This window comes from Anolis sagrei, chromosome X, assembly GCF_037176765.1.
Source record: "Anolis sagrei isolate rAnoSag1 chromosome X, rAnoSag1.mat, whole genome shotgun sequence".
Classification (NCBI taxonomy): Eukaryota; Metazoa; Chordata; class Lepidosauria; order Squamata; family Dactyloidae; genus Anolis; species Anolis sagrei.
In genome coordinates this window covers 8,397,413-8,424,255 of record NC_090034.1, presented here as the reverse complement: position 1 = coordinate 8,424,255, position 26,843 = coordinate 8,397,413, and the positions used below count along the sequence as shown (strand labels likewise).

At 49.2% G+C, this 26,843-nt stretch overlaps 1 protein-coding gene across 2 annotated transcripts in view; it reads right to left on the bottom strand.

Annotated features, from left to right (window-relative positions):
* Positions 1 to 26,843, bottom strand: part of LOC132782164 (protein tweety homolog 3) — a 168,252-nt gene that overhangs the window by 54,390 nt on the left and 87,019 nt on the right. For both annotated transcript variants that reach the window (XM_067460633.1, XM_067460634.1), the window contains exons 3-5: positions 26,035 to 26,146; positions 18,004 to 18,224; positions 16,138 to 16,233 (exon numbers count right to left, since the gene is read on the bottom strand). In XM_067460633.1, the coding sequence (XP_067316734.1) occupies positions 16,138 to 16,233; positions 18,004 to 18,224; positions 26,035 to 26,146 (429 nt within the window). The remainder of the gene's footprint in view (positions 1 to 16,137; positions 16,234 to 18,003; positions 18,225 to 26,034; positions 26,147 to 26,843) is intronic.

Sequence of the window (26,843 nt, the reverse complement as noted above, 5' to 3'; positions counted from 1 at the left end):
AGGTACCGCTTCAACGGGAAGGTAACAGAGCTCCATGCAATCATGCTGGCCGCATGATTTGATTCTGGGGAGCGGGATGAGCTCCCACTATTAGCTCCAGCTTCCACCAACCTAGCAGTTCGAAAACATGCAAAATGTGAGTAGATCAATAGGTACCGCTTCAGTGGGAAGCTAATGGAGCTCCATGCAATCATGCTGGCCACATGGTTTGATTCTGGGGAGCGGGATGAGCTCCCACTATTAGCTCCAGCTTCCACCAACCTAGCAGTTTGAAAGCACGCAAATTTGAGTTATTTAATATGTCTCCTGGTGGCGCAGTGGTTTAAACTGCTGAGCTGCTGAACTTGCTGACCAAAAGGTCAATGGTTCGAATCTGGGAAGCGGGGTGAGCTCCCATTGTTAGCCCCAGCTTCTGTCAAGCCAGCAATTCAAAAACATGCAAATGTGAGTAGATCAATAGGTACCACTTCAATGGGAAGGTAACGGTGCTCCATGCAGACATGCTGGCCACATGACCTTGGAGGTGTCTATGGACAACATTGGCTCTTTGGCTTAGAAATGGAGATAAGAACCAGCCCTCTGAGTCCGACATGACTAGACTTAATGTCAAGGGGAAACCTTTACCTTTACCACCTAGTTTGTATAAGCCCGTGGATAGTCAGTGGTGCAGCAGGTTAAACTGCCGAGCTGATAAGCTTGCTGACCAAAAAGTCAGTGGTTCGAATCCAGGGAGTGAGATGAACTCCTACTATTAGCCCCAGCTTTTGTCAACCTAGCAGTTTGAAAACATGCAAAATTTGAGTAGATCAATAGGTACCCTTTGCAGTTCAGTGGGAAGCTAACAGAGCTCCATGCAATCATGCTGGCCACATGACCTAGGAGGTGTCTATGGACAACGCCAGCTCTTCAGCTTAGCAATGAAGATGAGCACATCCCTCCCACCCCAGAGTCGGACTCAACTAGACAATGTCAGGGGGAACCGTTACGTTTACAATCATGCTGACCACATGACCTTGAAGGTGTCTATGGACAACGACAGCTCTTCAGCTTAGCAATGGAGATGAGCACATCCCTCCCACCCCAGAGTCGGACTCAACTAGACAATGTCAGGGGGAACCGTTACGTTTACAATCATGCTGACCACATGACCTTGAAGGTGTCTATGGACAACGACAGCTCTTCAGCTTAGCAATGGAGATGAGCACATCCCTCCCACCCCAGAGTCGGACTCAACTAGACAATGTCAGGGGGAACCGTTACGTTTACAATCATGCTGACCACATGACCTTGAAGGTGTCTATGGACAACGACAGCTCTTCAGCTTAGAAATGGAGATGAGCACATCCCCCTCCCCCCAGAGCCGGACTCAATTAGACTTAGTGTCAGGGGAAACCTTTACCTTTATAACCATGCTGGCCACATGACCTTGGAGGTGTCTATGGACAACGCCAGCTCTTCAGCTTAGAAATGGAGATGAGCACATCCCCCTCCCCCCAGAGCCGGACTCAATTAGACTTAGTGTCAGGGGAAACCTTTACCTTTACAATCATGCTGACCACATGACCTTGGAGGTGTCTATGGACAACGCCAGCTCTTCAGCTTAGAAATGGAGATGAGCACATCCCCCCACCCCCACCCTAGAGCCGGACTCAACTAGACAATGTCAGGGGGAACCGTTACCTTTACAATCATGCTGGCCACATGGCCTTGGAGGTGTCTATGGACAACGCCAGCTCTTCAGCTTAGAAATGGAGATGAGCACATCCCCCACCGCTCCCCAGAGCTGGACTCAATTAGACTTAATGTCAGGGGAAACCTTTACAATCATGCTGGCCACATGGCCTTGGAGGTGTCTATGGACAACGCCAGCCCTGTTTACCTCTCCGAACGTATTCTCCCCTACAAACCATCAAGATTACTAAGGTCATCTGGAGAGGCCCTGCTCTCGGTCCCACCAGCCTCGCAAGCGCGCCTGGTGGGGACGAGGGACAGGGCCTTCTCGGTGGTGGCCCCGCGACTCTGGAACTCTCTCCCTTTGGAGGTCAGAACCGCCCCATCCATCCTAACATTTAGGAAACGGGTGAAGACGTGGCTGTGGAGTCAGGCCTTTGAGGAATGAGACAACACCATAGGACTCTGGGTGGAAGTTGATGTAGATCCACCTTAATAGGACGACTGACCACTGTAGTTTTATATTTAGTGTATTTTAAAGTTAATGTGTAATTTGTGATATATGATTTTTTTAATGAATGTATATGTTTTTATGGCTGTAAACCGGGCTGAGTCCCTCAACGAGGTTGAGAAGCTCGGTATACAAAACTGTGAAATAAATAAATAAATAAATAAATAAATTCAGCTTAGAAATGGAGATGAGCACATCCCCCCCAGAGCTGGACTCAATTAGACTTAATGTCAGGGGAAACCTTTACCTTTACGATCATGCTGGCCACATGGCCTTGGAGGTGTCTATGGACAACGCCAGCTCTTCAGCTTAGAAATGGAGATGAGCACATCCCCCACCGCTCCCCAGAGCTGGACTCAATTAGACTTAATGTCAGGGGAAACCTTTACCTTTACAATCATGCTGGCCACATGGCCTTGGAGGTGTCTATGGACAACGCCAGCTCTTCAGCTTAGAAATGGAGATGAGCACATCCCCCCCAGAGCTGGACTCAATTAGACTTAATGTCAGGGGAAACCTTTATCTTTACAATCATGCTGGCCACATGGCCTTGGAGGTGTCTATGGACAACGCCAGCTCTTCAGCTTAGAAATGGAGATGAGCACATCCCCCCCAGAGCTGGACTCAATTAGACTTAATGTCAGGGGAAACCTTTACCTTTACGATCATGCTGGCCACATGGCCTTGGAGGTGTCTATGGACAACGCCAGCTCTTCAGCTTAGAAATGGAGATGAGCACATCCCCCACCGCTCCCCAGTGCTGGACTCAATTAGACTTAATGTCAGGGGAAACCTTTACGTTTACAATCATGCTGGCCACATGGCCTTGGAGGTGTCTATGGACAACAACAGCTCTTCAGCTTAGAAATGGAGATGAGCACATCCCCCACCCCACCCCAGAGCTGGACTCAATTAGACTTAATGTCAGGGGAAACCTCCACCTTTACAATCATGCTGGCCACATGACCTTGGAGGTGTCTATGGACAACGCCAGCTCTTCAGCTTAGAAATGGAGATGAGCACATCCCCCCCAGAGCTGGACTCAATTAGACTTAATGTCAGGGGAAACCTTTACCTTTACAATCATGCTGGCCACATGGCCTTGGAGGTGTCTATGGACAACGCCAGCTCTTCAGCTTAGAAATGGAGATGAGCACATCCCCCACCCCTCCCCAGAGCTGGACTCAATTAGACTTAATGTCAGGGGAAACCTTTACCTTTACAATCATGCTGGCCACGTGGCCTTGGAGGTGTCTATGGACAACGCCAGCTCTTCAGCTTAGAAATGGAGATGAGCACATCCCCCACCGCTCCCCAGAACTGGACTCAAGTAGACTTAATGTCAGGGGAAACCTTTACCTTTACAATCATGCTGGCCACATGGCCTTGGAGGTGTCTATGGACAACGCCAGCTCTTCAGCTTAGAAATGGAGATGAGCACATCCCCCACCCCTCCCCAGAGCTGGACTCAATTAGACTTAATGTCAGGGGAAACCTTTACCTTTACAATCATGCTGGCCACATGGCCTTGGAGGTGTCTATGGACAACGCCAGCTCTTCAGCTTAGAAATGGAGATGAGCACATCCCCCACCCCTCCCCAGAGCTGGACTCAATTAGACTTAATGTCAGGGGAAACCTTTACCTTTACAATCATGCTGGCCACATGGCCTTGGAGGTGTCTATGGACAACGCCAGCTCTTCAGCTTAGAAATGGAGATGAGCACATCCCCCACCCCTCCCCAGAGCTGGACTCAATTAGACTTAATGTCAGGGGAAACCTTTACCTTTACAATCATGCTGGCCACATGGCCTTGGAGGTGTCTATGGACAACGCCAGCTCTTCAGCTTAGAAATGGAGATGAGCACATCCCCCACCCCACCCCAGAGCTGGACTCAATTAGACTTAATGTCAGGGGAAACCTCTACCTTTACAATCATGCTGGCCACATGACCTTGGCGGTGTCTATGGACAACGCCAGCTCTTCAGCTTAGAAATGGAGATGAGCACATCCCCCCCAGAGCTGGACTCAATTGGACTTAATGTCAGGGGAAACCTCTACCTTTACAATCATGCTGGCCACATGGCCTTGGAGGTGTCTATGGACAACGCCAGCTCTTCAGCTTAGAAATGGAGATGAGCACATCCTCCCCAGAGCTGGACTCAATTAGACTTAATGTCAGGGGAAACCTTTACCTTTACAATCATGCTGGCCACATGGCCTTGGAGGTGTCTATGGACAACGCCAGCTCTTCAGCTTAGAAATGGAGATGAGCACATCCCCCACCGCTCCCCAGAGCTGGACTCAATTAGACTTAATGTCAGGGGAAACCTTTACCTTTACAATCATGCTGGCCACATGGCCTTGGAGGTGTCTATGGACAACGCCAGCTCTTCAGCTTAGAAATGGAGATGAGCACATCCCCCACCCCTCCCCAGAGCTGGACTCAATTAGACTTAATGTCAGGGGAAACCTTTACCTTTACAATCATGCTGGCCACATGGCCTTGGAGGTGTCTATGGACAACGCCAGCTCTTCAGCTTAGAAATGGAGATGAGCACATCCCCCACCCCTCCCCAGAGCTGGACTCAATTAGACTTAATGTCAGGGGAAACCTTTACCTTTACAATCATGCTGGCCACGTGGCCTTGGAGGTGTCTATGGACAACGCCAGCTCTTCAGCTTAGAAATGGAGATGAGCACATCCCCCACCGCTCCCCAGAACTGGACTCAAGTAGACTTAATGTCAGGGGAAACCTTTACCTTTACAATCATGCTGGCCACATGGCCTTGGAGGTGTCTATGGACAACGCCAGCTCTTCAGCTTAGAAATGGAGATGAGCACATCCCCCACCCCTCCCCAGAGCTGGACTCAATTAGACTTAATGTCAGGGGAAACCTTTACCTTTACAATCATGCTGGCCACATGGCCTTGGAGGTGTCTACGGACAACGCCAGCTCTTCAGCTTAGAAATGGAGATAAGCACATCCCCCACCGCTCCCCAGAACTGGACTCAAGTAGACTTAATGTCAGGGGAAACCTTTACCTTTACAATCATGCTGGCCACATGGCCTTGGAGGTGTCTATGGACAACGCCAGCTCTTCAGCTTAGAAATGGAGATGAGCACATCCCCCACCGCTCCCCAGAGCTGGACTCAATTAGACTTAATGTCAGGGGAAACCTTTACCTTTACAATCATGCTGGCCACATGGCCTTGGAGGTGTCTATGGACAATGCCAGCTCTTCAGCTTAGAAATGGAGATGAGCACATCCCCCACCCCTCCCCAGAGCTGGACTCAATTAGACTTAATGTCAGGGGAAACCTTTACCTTTACAATCATGCTGGCCACGTGGCCTTGGAGGTGTCTATGGACAACGCCAGCTCTTCAGCTTAGAAATGGAGATGAGCACATCCCCCACCGCTCCCCAGAACTGGACTCAAGTAGACTTAATGTCAGGGGAAACCTTTACCTTTACAATCATGCTGGCCACATGGCCTTGGAGGTGTCTATGGACAACGCCAGCTCTTCAGCTTAGAAATGGAGATGAGCACATCCCCCACCCCTCCCCAGAGCTGGACTCAATTAGACTTAATGTCAGGGGAAACCTTTACCTTTACAATCATGCTGGCCACATGGCCTTGGAGGTGTGTATGGACAACGCCAGCTCTTCAGCTTAGAAATGGAGATGAGCACATCCCCCCCAGAGCTGGACTCAATTAGACTTAATGTCAGGGGAAACCTTTACCTTTACAAACATGCTGGCCACATGGCCTTGGAGGTGTCTATGGACAACGCCAGCTCTTCAGCTTAGAAATGGAGATGAGCACATCCCCCACCGCTCCCCAGAGCTGGACTCAATTAGACTTAATGTCAGGGGAAACCTTTACCTTTACAATCATGCTGGCCACATGGCCTTGGAGGTGTCTATGGACAACAACAGCTCTTCAGCTTAGAAATGGAGATGAGCACATCCCCCACCCCTCCCCAGAGCTGGACTCAATTAGACTTAATGTCAGGGGAAACCTTTACCTTTACAATCATGCTGGCCACATGGCCTTGGAGGTGTCTATGGACAACGCCAGCTCTTCAGCTTAGAAATGGAGATGAGCACATCCCCCACCCCTCCCCAGAGCTGGACTCAATTAGACTTAATGTCAGGGGAAACCTTTACCTTTACAATCATGCTGGCCACGTGGCCTTGGAGGTGTCTATGGACAACGCCAGCTCTTCAGCTTAGAAATGGAGATGAGCACATCCCCCACCGCTCCCCAGAACTGGACTCAAGTAGACTTAATGTCAGGGGAAACCTTTACCTTTACAATCATGCTGGCCACATGGCCTTGGAGGTGTCTATGGACAACGCCAGCTCTTCAGCTTAGAAATGGAGATGAGCACATCCCCCACCCCTCCCCAGAGCTGGACTCAATTAGACTTAATGTCAGGGGAAACCTTTACCTTTACAATCATGCTGGCCACATGGCCTTGGAGGTGTCTATGGACAACGCCAGCTCTTCAGCTTAGAAATGGAGATGAGCACATCCCCCACCCCTCCCCAGAGCTGGACTCAATTAGACTTAATGTCAGGGGAAACCTTTACCTTTACAATCATGCTGGCCACATGGCCTTGGAGGTGTCTATGGACAACGCCAGCTCTTCAGCTTAGAAATGGAGATGAGCACATCCCCCCCAGAGCTGGACTCAATTGGACTTAATGTCAGGGGAAACCTCTACCTTTACAATCATGCTGGCCACATGGCCTTGGAGGTGTCTATGGACAACGCCAGCTCTTCAGCTTAGAAATGGAGATGAGCACATCCCCCACCGCTCCCCAGAACTGGACTCAATTAGACTTAATGTCAGGGGAAACCTTTACCTTTACAATCATGCTGGCCACATGGCCTTGGAGGTGTCTATGGACAACGCCAGCTCTTCAGCTTAGAAATGGAGATGAGCACATCCTCCCCAGAGCTGGACTCAATTAGACTTAATGTCAGGGGAAACCTTTACCTTTACAATCATGCTGGCCACATGGCCTTGGAGGTGTCTATGGACAACGCCAGCTCTTCAGCTTAGAAATGGAGATGAGCACATCCCCCACCCCTCCCCAGAGCTGGACTCAATTAGACTTAATGTCAGGGGAAACCTTTACCTTTACAATCATGCTGGCCACGTGGCCTTGGAGGTGTCTATGGACAACGCCAGCTCTTCAGCTTAGAAATGGAGATGAGCACATCCCCCACCGCTCCCCAGAACTGGACTCAAGTAGACTTAATGTCAGGGGAAACCTTTACCTTTACAATCATGCTGGCCACATGGCCTTGGAGGTGTCTATGGACAACGCCAGCTCTTCAGCTTAGAAATGGAGATGAGCACATCCCCCACCCCTCCCCAGAGCTGGACTCAATTAGACTTAATGTCAGGGGAAACCTTTACCTTTACAATCATGCTGGCCACATGGCCTTGGAGGTGTCTATGGACAACGCCAGCTCTTCAGCTTAGAAATGGAGATGAGCACATCCCCCACCCCTCCCCAGAGCTGGACTCAATTAGACTTAATGTCAGGGGAAACCTTTACCTTTACAATCATGCTGGCCACGTGGCCTTGGAGGTGTCTATGGACAACGCCAGCTCTTCAGCTTAGAAATGGAGATGAGCACATCCCCCACCGCTCCCCAGAACTGGACTCAATTAGACTTAATGTCAGGGGAAACCTTTACCTTTACAATCATGCTGGCCACGTGGCCTTGGAGGTGTCTATGGACAACGCCAGCTCTTCAGCTTAGAAATGGAGATGAGCACATCCCCCACCGCTCCCCAGAACTGGACTCAAGTAGACTTAATGTCAGGGGAAACCTTTACCTTTACAATCATGCTGGCCACATGGCCTTGGAGGTGTCTATGGACAACGCCAGCTCTTCAGCTTAGAAATGGAGATGAGCACATCCCCCACCCCTCCCCAGAGCTGGACTCAATTAGACTTAATGTCAGGGGAAACCTTTACCTTTACAATCATGCTGGCCACATGGCCTTGGAGGTGTCTATGGACAACGCCAGCTCTTCAGCTTAGAAATGGAGATGAGCACATCCCCCACCCCTCCCCAGAGCTGGACTCAATTAGACTTAATGTCAGGGGAAACCTTTACCTTTACAATCATGCTGGCCACATGGCCTTGGAGGTGTCTATGGACAACGCCAGCTCTTCAGCTTAGAAATGGAGATGAGCACATCCCCCACCCCTCCCCAGAGCTGGACTCAATTAGACTTAATGTCAGGGGAAACCTTTACCTTTACAATCATGCTGGCCACATGGCCTTGGAGGTGTCTATGGACAACGCCAGCTCTTCAGCTTAGAAATGGAGATGAGCACATCCCCCACCCCACCCCAGAGCTGGACTCAATTAGACTTAATGTCAGGGGAAACCTCTACCTTTACAATCATGCTGGCCACATGACCTTGGCGGTGTCTATGGACAACGCCAGCTCTTCAGCTTAGAAATGGAGATGAGCACATCCCCCCCAGAGCTGGACTCAATTGGACTTAATGTCAGGGGAAACCTCTACCTTTACAATCATGCTGGCCACATGGCCTTGGAGGTGTCTATGGACAACGCCAGCTCTTCAGCTTAGAAATGGAGATGAGCACATCCCCCACCGCTCCCCAGAGCTGGACTCAATTAGACTTAATGTCAGGGGAAACCTTTACCTTTACAATCATGCTGGCCACATGGCCTTGGAGGTGTCTATGGACAACGCCAGCTCTTCAGCTTAGAAATGGAGATGAGCACATCCTCCCCAGAGCTGGACTCAATTAGACTTAATGTCAGGGGAAACCTTTACCTTTACAATCATGCTGGCCACATGGCCTTGGAGGTGTCTATGGACAACGCCAGCTCTTCAGCTTAGAAATGGAGATGAGCACATCCCCCACCCCTCCCCAGAGCTGGACTCAATTAGACTTAATGTCAGGGGAAACCTTTACCTTTACAATCATGCTGGCCACGTGGCCTTGGAGGTGTCTATGGACAACGCCAGCTCTTCAGCTTAGAAATGGAGATGAGCACATCCCCCACCGCTCCCCAGAACTGGACTCAAGTAGACTTAATGTCAGGGGAAACCTTTACCTTTACAATCATGCTGGCCACATGGCCTTGGAGGTGTCTATGGACAACGCCAGCTCTTCAGCTTAGAAATGGAGATGAGCACATCCCCCACCCCTCCCCAGAGCTGGACTCAATTAGACTTAATGTCAGGGGAAACCTTTACCTTTACAATCATGCTGGCCACATGGCCTTGGAGGTGTCTATGGACAACGCCAGCTCTTCAGCTTAGAAATGGAGATGAGCACATCCCCCCCAGAGCTGGACTCAATTAGACTTAATGTCAGGGGAAACCTTTACCTTTACAAACATGCTGGCCACATGGCCTTGGAGGTGTCTATGGACAACGCCAGCTCTTCAGCTTAGAAATGGAGATGAGCACATCCCCCACCGCTCCCCAGAGCTGGACTCAATTAGACTTAATGTCAGGGGAAACCTTTACCTTTACAATCATGCTGGCCACATGGCCTTGGAGGTGTCTATGGACAACAACAGCTCTTCAGCTTAAAAATGGAGATGAGCACATCCCCCACCCCACCCCAGAGCCGGACTCAACTAGACTTAATGTCAGGGGAAACCTTTACCTTTACAATCATGCTGGCCACATGACCTTGGAGGTGTCTATGGACAACGCCAGCTCTTCAGCTTAGAAATAGAGATAAGCACATCCCCCACCCCACCCCAGAGCCGGACTCAACTAGACTTAAGGTCAGGGGAAACCTCTACCTTTACAATCATACTGACCACATGGCCTTGGAGGTGTCTATGGACAACGCCAGCTCTTCAGCTTAGAAATGGAGATGAGCACATCCCCCACCGCTCCCCAGAGCCGGACTCAACTAGACAATGTCAGGGGAAACCTTTATCTTTACAATCATGCTGGCCACATGGCCTTGGAGGTGTCTATGGACAACAACAGCTCTTCAGCTTAGAAATGGAGATGAGCACATCCCCCACCCCTCCCCAGAGCTGGACTCAATTAGACTTAATGTCAGGGGAAACCTTTACCTTTACAATCATACTGACCACATGGCCTTGGAGGTGTCTATGGACAACGCCAGCTCTTCAGCTTAGAAATGGAGATGAGCACATCCCCCACCGCTCCCCAGAGCCGGACTCAACTAGACAATGTCAGGGGAAACCTTTATCTTTACAATCATGCTGGCCACATGGCCTTGGAGGTGTCTATGGAAGAACAACAGCTCTTCAGCTTAGAAATGGAGATGAGCACATCCCCCACCGCTCCCCAGAGCCGGACTCAACTAGACAATGTCAGGGGAAACCTTTATCTTTACAATCATGCTGGCCACATGGCCTTGGAGGTGTCTATGGACAACAACAGCTCTTCAGCTTAGAAATGGAGATGAGCACATCCCCCACCCCTCCCCAGAGCCGGACTCAACTAGACTTAATGTCAGGGGAAACCTTTACCTTTACAATCATGCTGGCCACATGGCCTTGGAGGTGTCTATGGACAACAACAGCTCTTCAGCTTAGAAATGGAGATGAGCACATTCCCTGCCCCCGAGCCGGACTCAACTAGACTTACTGTCCGGGGAAACCTTTACCTTTACAATCATGCTGGCCACATGGCCTTGGAGGTGTCTATGGACAACAACAGCTCTTCAGCTTAGAAATGGAGATGAGCACATCCCCCACCGCTCCCCAGAGCTGGACTCAATTAGACTTAATGTCAGGGGAAACCTTTACCTTTACAATCATGCTGGCCACATGGCCTTGGAGGTGTCTATGGACAACGCCAGCTCTTCAGCTTAGAAATGGAGATGAGCACATCCCCCACCGCTCCCCAGTGCTGGACTCAATTAGACTTAATGTCAGGGGAAACCTTTATCTTTACTATCATGTTGGCCACATGACCTTGGCGGTGTCTATGGACAACGCCAGCTCTTCAGCTTAGAAATGGAGATGAGCACATCCCCCCCAGAGCTGGACTCAATTAGACTTAATGTCAGGGGAAACCTTTACCTTTACAATCATGCTGGCCACATGGCCTTGGAGGTGTCTATGGACAACGCCAGCTCTTCAGCTTAGAAATAGAGATGAGCACATCCCCCACCCCTCCCCAGAGCTGGACTCAATTAGACTTAATGTCAGGGGAAACCTCTACCTTTACAATCATGCTGGCCACATGACCTTGGCAGTGTCTATGGACAACGCCAGCTCTTCAGCTTAGAAATGGAGATGAGCACATCCCCCCACCCCCACCCTAGAGCCGGACTCAACTAGACAATGTCAGGGGATACCTTTATCTTTACTATCATGTTGGCCACATGACCTTGGCGGTGTCTATGGACAACGCCACCTCTTCAGCTTAGAAATGGAGATGAGCACATCCCCCCCAGAGCTGGACTCAATTAGACTTAATGTCAGGGGAAACCTTTACCTTTACAATCATGCTGGCCACATGGCCTTGGAGGTGTCTATGGACAACGCCAGCTCTTCAGCTTAGAAATGGAGATGAGCACATCCCCCACCCCTCCCCAGAGCTGGACTCAATTAGACTTAATGTCAGGGGAAACCTTTATCTTTACAATCATGCTGGCCACATGGCCTTGGAGGTGTCTATGGACAACGCCAGCTCTTCAGCTTAGAAATGGAGATGAGCACATCCCCCACCCCTCCCCAGAGCTGGACTCAATTAGACTTAATGTCAGGGGAAACCTTTACCTTTACAACCATGCTGGCCACATGGCCTTGGAGGTATCTATGGACAACGCCAGCTCTTCAGCTTAGAAATGGAGATGAGCACATCCCCCACCCCACCCCAGAGCTGGACTCAATTAGACTTAATGTCAGGGGTAACCTCTACCTTTACAATCATGCTGGCCACATGACCGTGGCGGTGTCTATGGACAACGCCAGCTCTTCAGCTTAGAAATGGAGATGAGCACATCCCCCCCCAGAGCTGGACTCAATTAGACTTAATGTCAGGGGAAACCTTTACCTTTACAATCATGCTGGCCACATGGCCTTGGAGGTGTCTATGGACAACGCCAGCTCTTCAGCTTAGAAATGGAGATGAGCACATCCCCCACCCCTCCCCAGAGCTGGACTCAATTAGACTTAATGTCAGGGGAAACCTTTACCTTTACAATCATGCTGGCCACATGGCCTTGGAGGTGTCTATGGACAACGCCAGCTCTTCAGCTTAGAAATGGAGATGAGCACATCCCCCACCCCTCCCCAGAGCTGGACTCAATTAGACTTAATGTCAGGGGAAACCTTTATCTTTACAATCATGCTGGCCATATGGCCTTGGAGGTGTCTATGGACAACGCCAGCTCTTCAGCTTAGAAATGGAGATGAGCACATCCCCCACCGCTCCCCAGAGCTGGACTCAATTAGACTTAATGTCAGGGGAAACCTTTATCTTTACAATCATGCTGGCCACATGGCCTTGGAGGTATCTATGGACAACGCCAGCTCTTCAGCTTAGAAATGGAGATGAGCACATCCCCCACCCCACCCCAGAGCTGGACTCAATTAGACTTAATGTCAGGGGAAACCTCTACCTTTACAATCATGCTGGCCACATGACCGTGGCGGTGTCTATGGACAACGCCAGCTCTTCAGCTTAGAAATGGAGATGAGCACATCCCCCCCAGAGCTGGACTCAATTAGACTTAATGTCAGGGGAAACCTCTACCTTTACAATCATGCTGGCCACATGACCTTGGCGGTGTCTATGGACAACGCCAGCTCTTCAGCTTAGAAATGGAGATGAGCACATCCCCCCCAGAGCTGGACTCAATTAGACTTAATGTCAGGGGAAACCTTTACCTTTACAATCATGCTGGCCACATGGCCTTGGAGGTGTCTATGGACAACGCCAGCTCTTCAGCTTAGAAATGGAGATGAGCACATCCCCCCCAGAGCTGGACTCAATTAGACTTAATGTCAGGGGAAACATTTATCTTTACAATCATGCTGGCCACATGGCCTTGGAGGTGTCTATGGACAACGCCAGCTCTTCAGCTTAGAAATGGAGATGAGCACATCCCCCACCCCTCCCCAGAGCTGGACTCAATTAGACTTAATGTCAGGGGAAACCTTTATCTTTACTATCATGTTGGCCACATGACCTTGGCGGTGTCTATGGACAACGCCAGCTCTTCAGCTTAGAAATGGAGATGAGCACATCCCCCCCAGAGCTGGACTCAATTAGACTTAATGTCAGGGGAAACCTTTACCTTTACAATCATGCTGGCCACATGGCCTTGGAGGTGTCTATGGACAACGCCAGCTCTTCAGCTTAGAAATGGAGATGAGCACATCCCCCCCAGAGCTGGACTCAATTAGACTTAATGTCAGGGGAAACATTTATCTTTACAATCATGCTGGCCACATGGCCTTGGAGGTGTCTATGGACAACGCCAGCTCTTCAGCTTAGAAATGGAGATGAGCACATCCCCCACCCCTCCCCAGAGCTGGACTCAATTAGACTTAATGTCAGGGGAAACCTTTACCTTTACAATCATGCTGGCCACATGGCCTTGGAGGTGTCTATGGACAACGCCAGCTCTTCAGCTTAGAAATGGAGATGAGCACATCCCCCCCAGAGCTGGACTCAATTAGACTTAATGTCAGGGGAAACATTTATCTTTACAATCATACTGACCACATGGCCTTGGAGGTGTCTATGGACAACGCCAGCTCTTCAGCTTAGAAATGGAGATGAGCACATCCCCCACCGCTCCCCAGAACTGGACTCAAGTAGACTTAATGTCAGGGGAAACCTTTACCTTTACAATCATGCTGGCCACATGGCCTTGGAGGTGTCTATGGACAACGCCAGCTCTTCAGCTTAGAAATGGAGATGAGCACATCCCCCCCAGAGCTGGACTCAATTAGACTTAATGTCAGGGGAAACATTTATCTTTACAATCATGCTGGCCACATGGCCTTGGAGGTGTCTATGGACAACGCCAGCTCTTCAGCTTAGAAATGGAGATGAGCACATCCCCCACCCCTCCCCAGAGCTGGACTCAATTAGACTTAATGTCAGGGGAAACCTTTATCTTTACTATCATGTTGGCCACATGACCTTGGCGGTGTCTATGGACAACGCCAGCTCTTCAGCTTAGAAATGGAGATGAGCACATCCCCCCCAGAGCTGGACTCAATTAGACTTAATGTCAGGGGAAACCTTTACCTTTACAATCATGCTGGCCACATGGCCTTGGAGGTGTCTATGGACAACGCCAGCTCTTCAGCTTAGAAATGGAGATGAGCACATCCCCCCCAGAGCTGGACTCAATTAGACTTAATGTCAGGGGAAACATTTATCTTTACAATCATGCTGGCCACATGGCCTTGGAGGTGTCTATGGACAACGCCAGCTCTTCAGCTTAGAAATGGAGATGAGCACATCCCCCACCCCTCCCCAGAGCTGGACTCAATTAGACTTAATGTCAGGGGAAACCTTTACCTTTACAATCATGCTGGCCACATGGCCTTGGAGGTGTCTATGGACAACGCCAGCTCTTCAGCTTAGAAATGGAGATGAGCACATCCCCCCCAGAGCTGGACTCAATTAGACTTAATGTCAGGGGAAACATTTATCTTTACAATCATACTGACCACATGGCCTTGGAGGTGTCTATGGACAACGCCAGCTCTTCAGCTTAGAAATGGAGATGAGCACATCCCTCCCAGAGCCGGACTCAATTAGACTTAATGTCAGGGGAAACCTCTACCTTTACAATCATGCTGGCCACATGGCCTTGGAGGTGTCTATGGACAACGCCAGCTCTTCAGCTTAGAAATGGAGATGAGCACATCCCCCACCCCTCCCCAGAGCCGGACTCAACTAGACAATGTCAGGGGAAACCTTTACCTTTACAATCATGCTGGCCACATGGCCTTGGAGGTGTCTATGGACAACGCCAGCTCTTCAGCTTAGAAATGGAGATGAGCACATCCCCCACCCCTCCCCAGAGCTGGACTCAATTAGACTTAATGTCAGGGGAAACCTTTACCTTTACAATCATGCTGGCCACATGACCTTGGCGGTGTCTATGGACAACGCCAGCTCTTCAGCTTAGAAATGGAGATGAGCACATCCCTCCCAGAGCCGGACTCAATTAGACTTAATGTCAGGGGAAACCTCTACCTTTACAATCATGCTGGCCACATGGCCTTGGAGGTGTCTATGGACAACGCCAGCTCTTCAGCTTAGAAATGGAGATGAGCACATCCCCCACCCCTCCCCAGAGCCGGACTCAACTAGACAATGTCAGGGGAAACCTTTACCTTTACAATCATGCTGGCCACATGGCCTTGGAGGTGTCTATGGACAACGCCAGCTCTTCAGCTTAGAAATGGAGATGAGCACATCCCCCACCCCTCCCCAGAGCTGGACTCAATGAGACTTAATGTCAGGGGAAACCTTTACCTTTACAATCATGCTGGCCACATGACCTTGGCGGTGTCTATGGACAACGCCAGCTCTTCAGCTTAGAAATAGAGATAAGCACATCCCCCACCCCACCCCAGAGCCGGACTCAACTAGACTTAACGTCAGGGGAAACCCCTACCTTTACAATCATGCTGGCCACATGACCTTGGAGGTGTCTATGGACAACGCCAGCTCTTCAGCTTAGAAATGGAGATGAGCACATCCCCCACCCATGACATAGTGCATTCAGATTAGCTGCATTAAGCTTAAGCGGCTGAGGGGGAAAAGGAAAGGGCCTGAGGCTGTTAGGAGTTGTGGGAGTTGGAGTACCAAACACCTGAAAGGATGGCCATACAGATGGGAAAACTCACAGCCACCCACTAGTGCCACTATTTCATTTTCACACGCTTCAGTCATGGCGCTCAAATCAACTTACCCGATAAGAATGCCTTTTGAGTTTCTAATTAATCCAAACAGCACCAGCAAACAGATCAAGACATGGAAGAGGAGCAGGCCCAGGTATCCCAACCATCTGCAACAAAACCCAAAAAGGTATATTATGAGACACAAATAGTTTGCAAGCGAGAAGCAAGCTTTATAGAAGAAACATGACTTTCAACTCCCATGCCTTAGCCCTGCGTAAAGAACCCTAGGTTTTTTTTTACAGCAACCCAATGTAATCCGGGCTATCTGGCCATGTTCCAGAAGCATTCCCTCCTGATGTTTTGCCCACATCTATGAAGTTCCAACAGACCTCACAACCTCTGAGGATGCCTGCCATAGATGTGGGTAAAATGTCAGGAGAGAATGCTTCTGGAACATGAATCATAGAATCATAGAATCAAAGAGTTGGAAGAGACCTCATGGGCCATCCCGTCCAACCCCTGCCAAGAAGCAGGAATAATGCATTCAAATCACCCCTGACAGATGGCCATCCAGCCTCTGTTTAAAAGCTTCCAAAGAAGGAGCCTCCACCACACTCCGGGGCAGAGAGTTCCACTGCTGAATGGTTCTCACAGTCAGGAAGTTCTTCCTCATGTTCAGTACTCAAGAGCAGTACGTGTGAAAAAGATATTGGAGTCCTCGTGGACAACAAGTTAAACATGAGCCAACGATGTGGTGCGGTGGCAAAAAAAGCCAATGGGATTTTGGCCTGCATCAATAGGAGCCTAGTGTCTAGATCTAGGGAATCATAGAATCAAGTCAAGCTACCCCTCTATTCCGCTTTGGTTAGACCACGCCTGGAATATTGTGTCCAATTCTGGGCACCACAATTCAAGAGAGATATTGACAAGCTGGAATGTGTCCAGAGGAGAGCGACTAAAATGATCAAGGGTCTGGAGAACAAGCCCTATGAGGAGCGGCTTAAGGAGCTGGGCATGCTTAGCCTGAAGAAGAGAAGGCTGAGAGGAGATAGGATAGCCATGTATAAATATGTGAGAGGAAGCCACAGGGAGGAGGGAGCAAGCTTGTTTTCTGCTTCCTTGGAGACGAGGACGCGGAAAAATGGCTTCAAACTACAAGAGAGGAGATTCCATCTGAACACAAGGAAGAACTTCCTGACTGTGAGAGCCGTTCAGCAGTGGAACTCTCTGCCCCGGAGTGTGGTGGAGGCTCCTTCTTTGGAAACTTTTAAACAGGGGCTGGACAGCCATCTGTCAGGGGTGATTTGAATGCAATATTTCTGCTTCTTGGCAGGGGGTTGGACTGGATGGCCCATGAGGTCTCTTCCAACTCTTTGATTCTGTGATTCTATGATTCTACTGGAGCCGGTAAAGTGATCATAGAATCATAGAATCAAAGAGTTGGAAGAGACCTCATGGGCCATCCAGTCCAACCCCATTCTGCCAAGAAGCAGGAATATTGCATTCAAATCACCCCTGACAGATGGCCATCCAGCCTCTGCTTAAAAGCTTCCAAAGAAGGAGCCTCCACCACATTATGATTATGAATGTTGGACTAGAGGCCATTGTTTGAATTCCTGTTCAGTCATAAAAAAATCCTTGGTCAAGTGTCTCATCTTTACATCTTCTGAACAATCCGGGCTGAGAAAACTCTCCAATGTTTTCACCTTAGGGTCAACTTAAGTTCTAAACACCTTGAAAGCACGCAGCAGCATCAAGCGCTATGAGACTCGACAGTGCCTCCAACCTTCCCCCGTTTAATGGCTGAGGAGTTCAATGCCTTCAAGTTCCCCAGCAAAGCCGACAGAAGTCAAAGCTTCATTACCACGACACATTTCCCGGCACCAGAAGGGAGCAAAACGGCACAAAGATCACCTGCAAGGCCTCCCACGGCTCACCTGTACCAGTCGTACTGATCCACACGATCTGCCAGCTCATCTAACGAGACCTCGTCGTTCTTCCAGAAAGGAATTTCTGTTGTCTGCCTCACCAGCTCGTCCAGGAGTCCCTGGAGTTTTTGGACCACGTGGAGATAATCCGTCTGCTTGGCGAACATGACCTCCAGGTCCCCCAAATAAGGCTCTGCTGTTTTGTTCAGAGCCACGGCAGTGTCACGCACCTGTGGGTGACGAAAAAAGGAAGGAGGGCTTTCAAGGAAATGTCAAACGTCAAGAGAAACGAGAAGAAACCGATCTAGGTAATTGCAATAATTCTCCCAACAAGACAGACTCTGTTCCATGCACTTGGAAAACCATGCACACACAAATGCACACTCCCACTTCTATCTATATATATATAATGCTCTGTGCATAATGAGTACCTTAAAAACAAAAGAACTAATGAAAGAAATCACACCAAATTTGGCAACAAAATGTCTCACGACACAAGGAGTGACCATCACTCAGAAAATTATGATTTTGTCGTTTGGGAGTTGGAGTTTGTGGGATTTATAGTTCACCTACAATCAAAGAGCATTCTGAACTCCACCAATGATGGAATTGAGTCAAACATGGCAAACACAACTCCCATGACCAGCAGAAAACACTAGAAGGGTTTGGTGGGCATTGACCTTGACTTTTGGAATTGTAGTTCACCTCCATCCAAAGAACACTGTGGACTCAAACAATGGACCAAACTTGGACCAAACTTGACAGGAATACTCAATATGCCCAAATGTGAACAAAGATGGAGTTTGGGGAAACTCCATCTTTGGACCAAACAATGGACCAAACTTGACAGGAATACTCAATATGCCCAAATGTGAACAAAGATGGAGTTTGGGGAAAATAGAATCCTGACAATCAAAGAGCATTCTGAACCCCACCAACGATGGAATTGAACCAAACATAGCACACAAACTCCCATGACTAACGGAAAACACTAGAAGGGTTTGGTGGGCATTGACCTTGAATTTTGGAATTGTAGTTCACCTCCATCCAAAGAACACTGTGGACTCAAACAATGATGGATCTGGACCAAACTTAACAGGAATACTCAATATGCCCAAATGTGAACAAAGATGGAGTTTGGGGGAAATAGACCTTGACATTTGGGAGTTGTAGTTACTGGGATTTATAGTTCACCTACAACCTGGGAAGCATTCAGAACCCCACCGACAATAGAATTGGGCCAAACATCCCTTACAGAACCCCCACAATCAACAGAAAATACTGTTTTTTCCGGTAGTCTTTGGTGACCGTTCTGACACCCCCCTGGTGACCCCCCCCTTTACTTCCCAGGATGGGAAATGCTGCCTTAAGGCCATCCAGTCCAATTCCCTTCACCAGGGAAAGAAAACACCATCAAAACCCTCCTGACAAAGGGCCATCCAGCCATTCACACACACACACACACACACATGTATATTACAGATGCAGTATCAAATATTTGAAGGCAGGCAGGATCGAGAGTAGTGCCTCCCCAGACGATCTTAAGCTCTGCGATGGTTCATAGGAGGAGATACGTTCAGAGAGGTAAGCTGGGCAAGAATAGTTTAGGGCTTTATAGGCTAAAGCCAGTAGCTGACGCAACAGAGGAGTAGTGTGTTCCATGAGCACCACTCCTGTTAGTAACCTGGCTGCCACCCTTTGGACCATTTGAAGCTTCCAAACAGTCTTCAAGGGCAACCCCACATAGAGTGCATTGCAGTAGTCTATACGGGATGTAACCAGAGCATGGATCAACGTGGCCAAGTCAGACTTCCCAAGGTATGGGCACAGCTGCCGCACAAGTTTTAACTGTGCAAATGCTCCCTTGGTCACCGCCATCACAACCAGACACAGTGAAGACATCTGCCCTTGCACTATGCTACTGTGCTGCTGAGTATGCATGCCCAGTGTGGAACACATCTCACCACGCTAAAACAGTAGACGTGGCTCTTAATGAGACATGCCACATTATTATGGGGTGTCTGTGCCCTACACTACTGGAGAAATTGCACTGTTTAGCCGGTATTGCACCACCTGACATCCGTCAAGAAGTAGCAGCCAATAGTGAAAGGACCAAGGCAGAGACATCTCCAGATCATCCCCTGTTTGGGTATCAGCCAGCACATCAACGACGTAAATCAAGAAATAGTTTTCTAAGATCTACAGAGACACTTGCTGGAACACCCCAGCAAGCGAGAGTCCAAAAGTGGCAGGCTCAAACCCAGAACCTCAATCAATGGCTGACACCAAATGAGAGACACACAGAAAACTGGGCGACTTGGAAGGCGCTGAACGGACTGCGCTCTGGCACTACGAGATGCAGAGCCAACCTCAAGAAATGGAGCCACAAAGTGGAATCCACAACATGCGAGTGCGGAGAAGAGCAAACCACTGACCACTCACTGCAATGCAACCTGAGCCCTGCCACATGCACAATGGAGGACCTTCTTGCGGCAACACCAGAGGCACTCCAAGTGGCCAGATACTGGTCAAAGGGCATTTAATCAACTACCAAGCTTGCAAACTTTGTGTTTTGTTTGTTTGTTAAAAAATGCAATACAACTGTTTGGTTTGCTCCTGACAAGATAAATATTATAATACCACCATCAATGAGTCCAGGACAACCCCCAAGCTGCGACCGTACATCTTCTGGGGGGTTATTTATTTCCGTCACTTTTACCCCGCCCTTCTCACCCCCAAGGGGGGACTCAGGGCGGCTTACAGAGAAAGGCACAATTCGATGCCTTTGTCACATATACATACATATATAAAAGCAATTAAACAGTTACAAATTAAAAATTAAAATCATCATTACAAAACAATACAATAAACACAGTAGTAGGCTAATCCTGAGCTCAGCGTTCGGAGTTCCGTAAATCCATTCCGTCTCGTCAAATTCCAGCTCGTTGTCAAATCTTTCTTTAGCTGCCAGAATGTCCAAATGCCTGGTCCCATATCCAGGTTTTCAACTTTTTCCTAAATGAAAGAAGGGACGTTGCCGATCTAATCTTCCCCGGGGAGTGAATTCCACAGGTGGGGGGCCACCACCGAGAAGGCCCTGCTCCTCGTCCCCGCCAATCTCACTTGTGATAGAGGCGGGGTCGAGAGCAGGGCCTCCCCAGAGGATCTTAGGTTCCGAGGTGGGACGTAGAGGGAGATGCGTTCGGACAGGTACGCTGTGCCGGAGCCATATAGGGTTTTGTAGGTCAAAACTAGCACTTTATTTATTATTATTTATTTACTTTGCTTATATACCGCTGTATCTCAAGCCCGAAGGCGACTCACGGCGGTTCACAAACAGTAAAAACAGTAGAAACAGCAGTGGTTCCATACAACATATAACAATGGACTTAACACATTATCCATAAATTACCAATAAGCAATTACAATGCACAATTATTACAAAAAACAACCGTACCCAATCTTCTCATCATCCAAGCGTAGTCCAGGTTCATCGTCCATTGTTCCATTCCTATGTTCCATTACCAGATTGCACTAAATTACTCAAACGCCTGCACAAACATCCAGGTCTTCACCTTTTTGCGGAATACCATTAGAGATGGTGCTAGTCTAATGTCCGTAGGAAGGGCGTTCCACAGCCGAGGAGCCACCACCGAGAAGGCCCTATCTCTCGTCCCCGCCAGCCGAGCTTGAGAAGCAGGCGGGATCGAGAGCAGGGTCTCCCCGGAAGATCTCAAACTCCTGGTGGGTTCATAGGCAGAGATGCGGTCAGATAGGTAGCTTGGGCCGGAACCGTTTAGGGCTTTAAAGGCCAACGCCAGCACTTTGAATTCAGCCCGGTAGCAGATCGGTAGCCAGTGGAGTTGGCGCAACAGGGGGGTTGTATGCTCCCTGCGCTCCGCTCCTGTTAAAATCAGGGCTGCCGAGCGTTGGACTAGTTGGAGCTTCCGAGCTGTCTTCAAAGGCAACCCCACGTAGAGAGCGTTGCAGTAGTCTAAACGGGATGTAACCAGAGCGTGGACTACCGTGGCCAAGTCAGACTTCCCAAGGTACGGGTGCAGCTGGCGCACAAGCTTTAGCTGTGCAAATGCTCCCCTGGTCACCGCCGAAACCTGGGGTTCCAGGCTCAGCGATGAGTCCAGGGTCACACCCAAGCTGCGAACCTGCATCTTCAGGGGGAGTGTAACCCCATCTAACATAGGCTGTAACCCTATGCCCTGTTCGGCCTTGTGACTGACCAGGAGTACCTCTGTCTTGTCTGGATTCAATTTCAATTTGTTCACCCTCATCCAGACCGTCACAGCGGCCAGGCATCGGTTCAGGATTTTGAATTGTGCTCGGAATTGGATCGGCAGTCAGTGGTGCTGACACAACAGGGGGGTGGTGTGCTCCCTGTATGTCGCTCCGGTGAGCAATCTGGCTGCCTCCTGCTGGACCAGTTGGAGTTTCCGAGCAGTCTTCAAAGTCAACCCCATGTAGAGTGCGTTGTAGTAATCCAATTGGGATGTAACAAGAGCGTGGACCACCGTGCCCAAGTCCGACTTCCCAAGGTACGGGCGCAGCTGGCGCACAAGTTTTAGTTGTGCAAAAGCTCTCCCGGCCACCGCCGAGACCTGGGGTTCCAGGCTCAGCGATGAGTCCAGGATCACTCCCAAGCTGTGAACCTGCGTCTTCAGGGGGAGTGGAACCCCGTCTAACACAGGCTGTAACCCTATGTCCTGTTCGGCCTTACAAACAGGGCATAGGGTTGGGTTCGGACCTCCACTTTGGTCTTCTAAGGTTGTGAAGCCAAGACTGTGCTTCGCTGAGGCTCCAACGAGTGCAGAAAACACTATCTGAATCATTGGGTCGACTCCTTACGAGGCAGTTACTTCTATCCTCTAGGCCTGGGTAACAACGCAAAAATTTGTTTCTAAAATCGATTTGTATTTGGGGTTTTTTTTTTGTTTCGATATTTAAAATAATTACAAAATTTTCCCTTAAAAAAGTTCGGTATTTACGAAATTTCGTTAATATTTACAAAACATTTTGTAAAGATGGCGCCCTTTTTTTTCAATATTTTTTAAATATTTTTTTAATTTAATTATTAATTTAGTAGAATAGGGAGGAGAAATTATTATTAAGGAGGGAAGGCAGGCACTCACTCTGGCGGGCCCTCAAGCGCTGCCGCCGAGTCGGGCCCGGCTCCTCTGAAGCAATGCGAAATTGGGAGAAGGGCTCCCCAAAGGCCATCTAGCCCAGCCCTCCGCTAAGGAATTGGGAGAACGAAGCACAGCCCTCCGCTAAGGAATTGGGAGAATGAAGCACACCCACCGCAAAGGTGAGGAAGGAGGGACGGGCCGCCTTCCCGCTGAGGGTCGCTCGCCCTCTCGCTCGCCCTCTCGCTCGCCCTCTCGCTCGCCGCTCACCCTCTCACTCGCCGCTCGCCCTCTCACTCGCCGCTCGCCCTCTCGCTCACTCTCTCGCTCGCCGCTCGCCCTCTCGCTCGCCCTCTCACTCACCCTCTCGCTCGCCGCTCGCCCTCTCGCTCACCCTCTCGCTCGCCGCTCACCCTCTCATTCGCCGCTCGCCCTCTCGCTCACTCTCTCGCTCGCCGCTCGCCCTCTCGCTCGCCCTCTCACTCGCCCTCTCGCTCGCCCTCTCGCTCGCCGTTCACCCTCTCACTCGCCGCTCGCCCTCTCGCCCTCTCACTCGCCGCTCGCCCTCTCGCTCACCCTCTCGCTCGCCGCTCGCCCTCTCGCTCGCCGCTCGCCCTCTCACTCGCCCTCTTGATCGCTTGCTCAGCCGGCGCCTTCCCCGCCCTCTCCTCCTCCTCCTCCTCCTCCTCCTCTTTCAGGCTCTGCCTCTGACTGGCTAAGAGAGGAGAGAGAGGAGAGCTCCCAGCAAGCATCGCCAGGCCATCTTACGTATTTCCGAAATGGACGGAAATACAAAATTTTTTGGCGCCTGCCGTTTCGATATTTAAAAACACTTCCGGGTTTAAAAATAAGTTTTGTAATCGTTTTGTAATTGCTAAAATTAACGAATATTTAACGAATTACAAAATTAACGAACGAAACCGCCCAGGCCTACTATCCTCATTATCAAACAGCATGGTTGTAAATTAACTGTGCGGTTTTGTTTGTGCTTCCTGGACTGTCACAGCTGAGGAGGGCACAGAAAACACGAGCGCGGAGCAGCTTGAACGCAGCACAATTGTGGCATAATGGCATAACGTTACTTTATTTAACAGCTTTGCCTTGCGCAGTTATTTTTAGAGCAAGGACAGAAATGCTAATGGAAGCTGTCAAGGTATCAACAGAGAGGCAGATGCACAGGTGGAGGGAGCCTCAGCGCAGGGTTTCCTCTTACTTACTTCCATTGTCACTCTTTGGGAAGGAAGGAAACATATTGGGATGTTGTGTGGTTTCCAGGTTGCATGGCCAATGTGTTCTAGTAGCATTTCCCCCTGACATTTTGCCTGCATCTGTGGCTGGCATCTTCAGAAGAATAGGAGGAAGTGGGTTGTTGCGAGTTTTCCAGGCTGTATATTCCAGAAGCACTCTCTCCTGACATTTTGCCCGCATCTATGGCAGGCATCCCCAGAGGTTGTGAGGTCAGTTGGAAACTAGGCAAGTGGGGTTTATATATCTGTGGAATGGTGTTCAGGGTGGGAGAAAGGAACCCTTCTCTGCTTCAGGTAAGTGTGAATGTTTCAATTAGCCACCTTGATTAGCATTTAATGGCCCAGCACTTTCAAGGTCTGGCTTCTTACTGCCTGGCTAGTGATATTAAAAAAACTCTAAAATCATAACAGTAAATAGCATTGAATAACTTTGCAGATTCAAAGCCTGGCTGTTTCCTGCCTGGGGGAAAATTCAGACAAGAAACAACCAGAAGCACTCTCTCCTGACATTTTGCCTGCATCTATGGCAGGCATCCTCAGAGGTTGTGAGGTCAGTTGGAAACCAGGCAAGTGGGGTTTATATATCTGTGGAATGGTGTCCAGGGTGGGAGAAAGAACTCTTGTCTGTTCAAGGTAAGTGTGAATATTTCAATTAGCATTTAATGGCCCAGCACTTTCAAGGTCTGGCTTCTTACTGCCTGGCTACCGGTATTAAAAAACCTTAAAAGCATAACAGTAAATAGCATTGAATAAACTTGCAGATTCAAAGCCTGGCTGCTTCCTGCCTGGGGGAAAATCCAGACAAGAAACAATCAGGGCCAGCTAACACCTTCTAACAAAGGATTCCCCCAGGCAGGAAGCAGATAGCAGCCAGGCTTTGAAGCTGCAAGGCTATCCAATGCTAATCAAGGTAGCCAATTGCAACATTCATACTGCCTGGCTACCAGAATTTAAAAAAAACACCTTTAAAATCACAACAGTAAACAAACACTAAAAAACAGGGGAATTCCAGACAAGAAACAATCAGCTAATCACCTCCCCACAAAGGACTCCCCTACACCAGTGGTTCTCAACCTGGGGTCCCCAGATGTTTTTGGCCTACAACTCCCAGAAATCCCAGCCAGTTTACCAGCTGTTAGGATTTCTGGGAGTTGAAGGCCAAAAACATTTGGGGACCCCAGGTTGAGAACCACTGCCCTAGACAGTATGGAGTCAGACCTTGAAACTGCTAGGCCATTCAATGCTAATCAAGGTGGTCAATGGCAATATTCACACTTACCTCAGAGAGACAAGAGTTCTCTCTCCCACCCTGGACAATCCATATAAACTCAATTTTCCTAGTTTCCAACAGACCTCACAACCTCTGAGAATGCTATCATAGATGCAGGCGAAGCGTCAGGAGAGAATGCTTCTGGAACAAAGCCATTAAGCCTGAAAAACTCACAACAACCCAGTGATTCCAGCTATGAAAGTCTTTGATGATACATATAAAAAGAAGGAAGCTCTGAAAATGCCGGCCAGAGATGCAGGCGAAATGTCAGGAGAAAATGCTGCTAGAACACAATGGCCATACAACTCAGAAACCACGCAACACCCCATTGATTCCAACTGTGAAAGCCTTTGACGACACAATATACACATAGTCTTCTACTCACCCTGTCCTGGACCCCGGTAACGGTGCGATTGGCATGTCGTAAGGAGTACGTTAGCCGATGAATGCCATCACTGGTCTCCCCGTTCCCATAGAAGCCAACCGCTATGCCAGCGCTGCAGAAAGACAAGGTGCATTTTAAAAGAGTACATTTCAGTGTTGATGAAATAAAACAAACAAGCTTCCTCCCATTCCTAATAATAACAATAACTATATTCTTGTATCGCGCCACCATCTCCCCGAAGGGACTCAGGGAACACTTTAGAAGTCCATCTTCTGAACTGAAGACACTGAGGATGACATTGGGTAGGTATGTTCAGACCACACCTGGAATCACCTTGTGTCCAATTTTGGGCACCACAATTGAAGGGAGATGTTGACTCTAAGCTGGAATGTGTCCAGAGGAAGAGGGCGACTCAAATGATCAAGGGTATGGAGAACAAGCCCTATGAGGAGCGGCTTAAGGAGCTGGGCATGTTTAGCCTGAAGAAGAGAAGGCTGAGAAGAGATATGAAAGCCATGTATAAATATGTGAGAGGAAGCCACAGGGAGGAGGGAGCAAGCTTGTTTTCTGCTTCCTTGGAGACTACGACGTGGAAAACGGAGCAATGGCTTCAAACTACAAGAAAGAAAGGAGATTCCACCTAAACATGAGGAAGAACTTCCTAATTGTGAGAGCTGTTCAGCTGTGGAACTCTCTGTGCTGGAGGGTAGTGGGGGCTCCTTCTTTGGAGGCTTTTAAATCCCGACAAGACAGAGGTCCTCCTGGTGGATTGTAAATCAGATCAGAGTATAGGGTGGCAACCTGTGTTG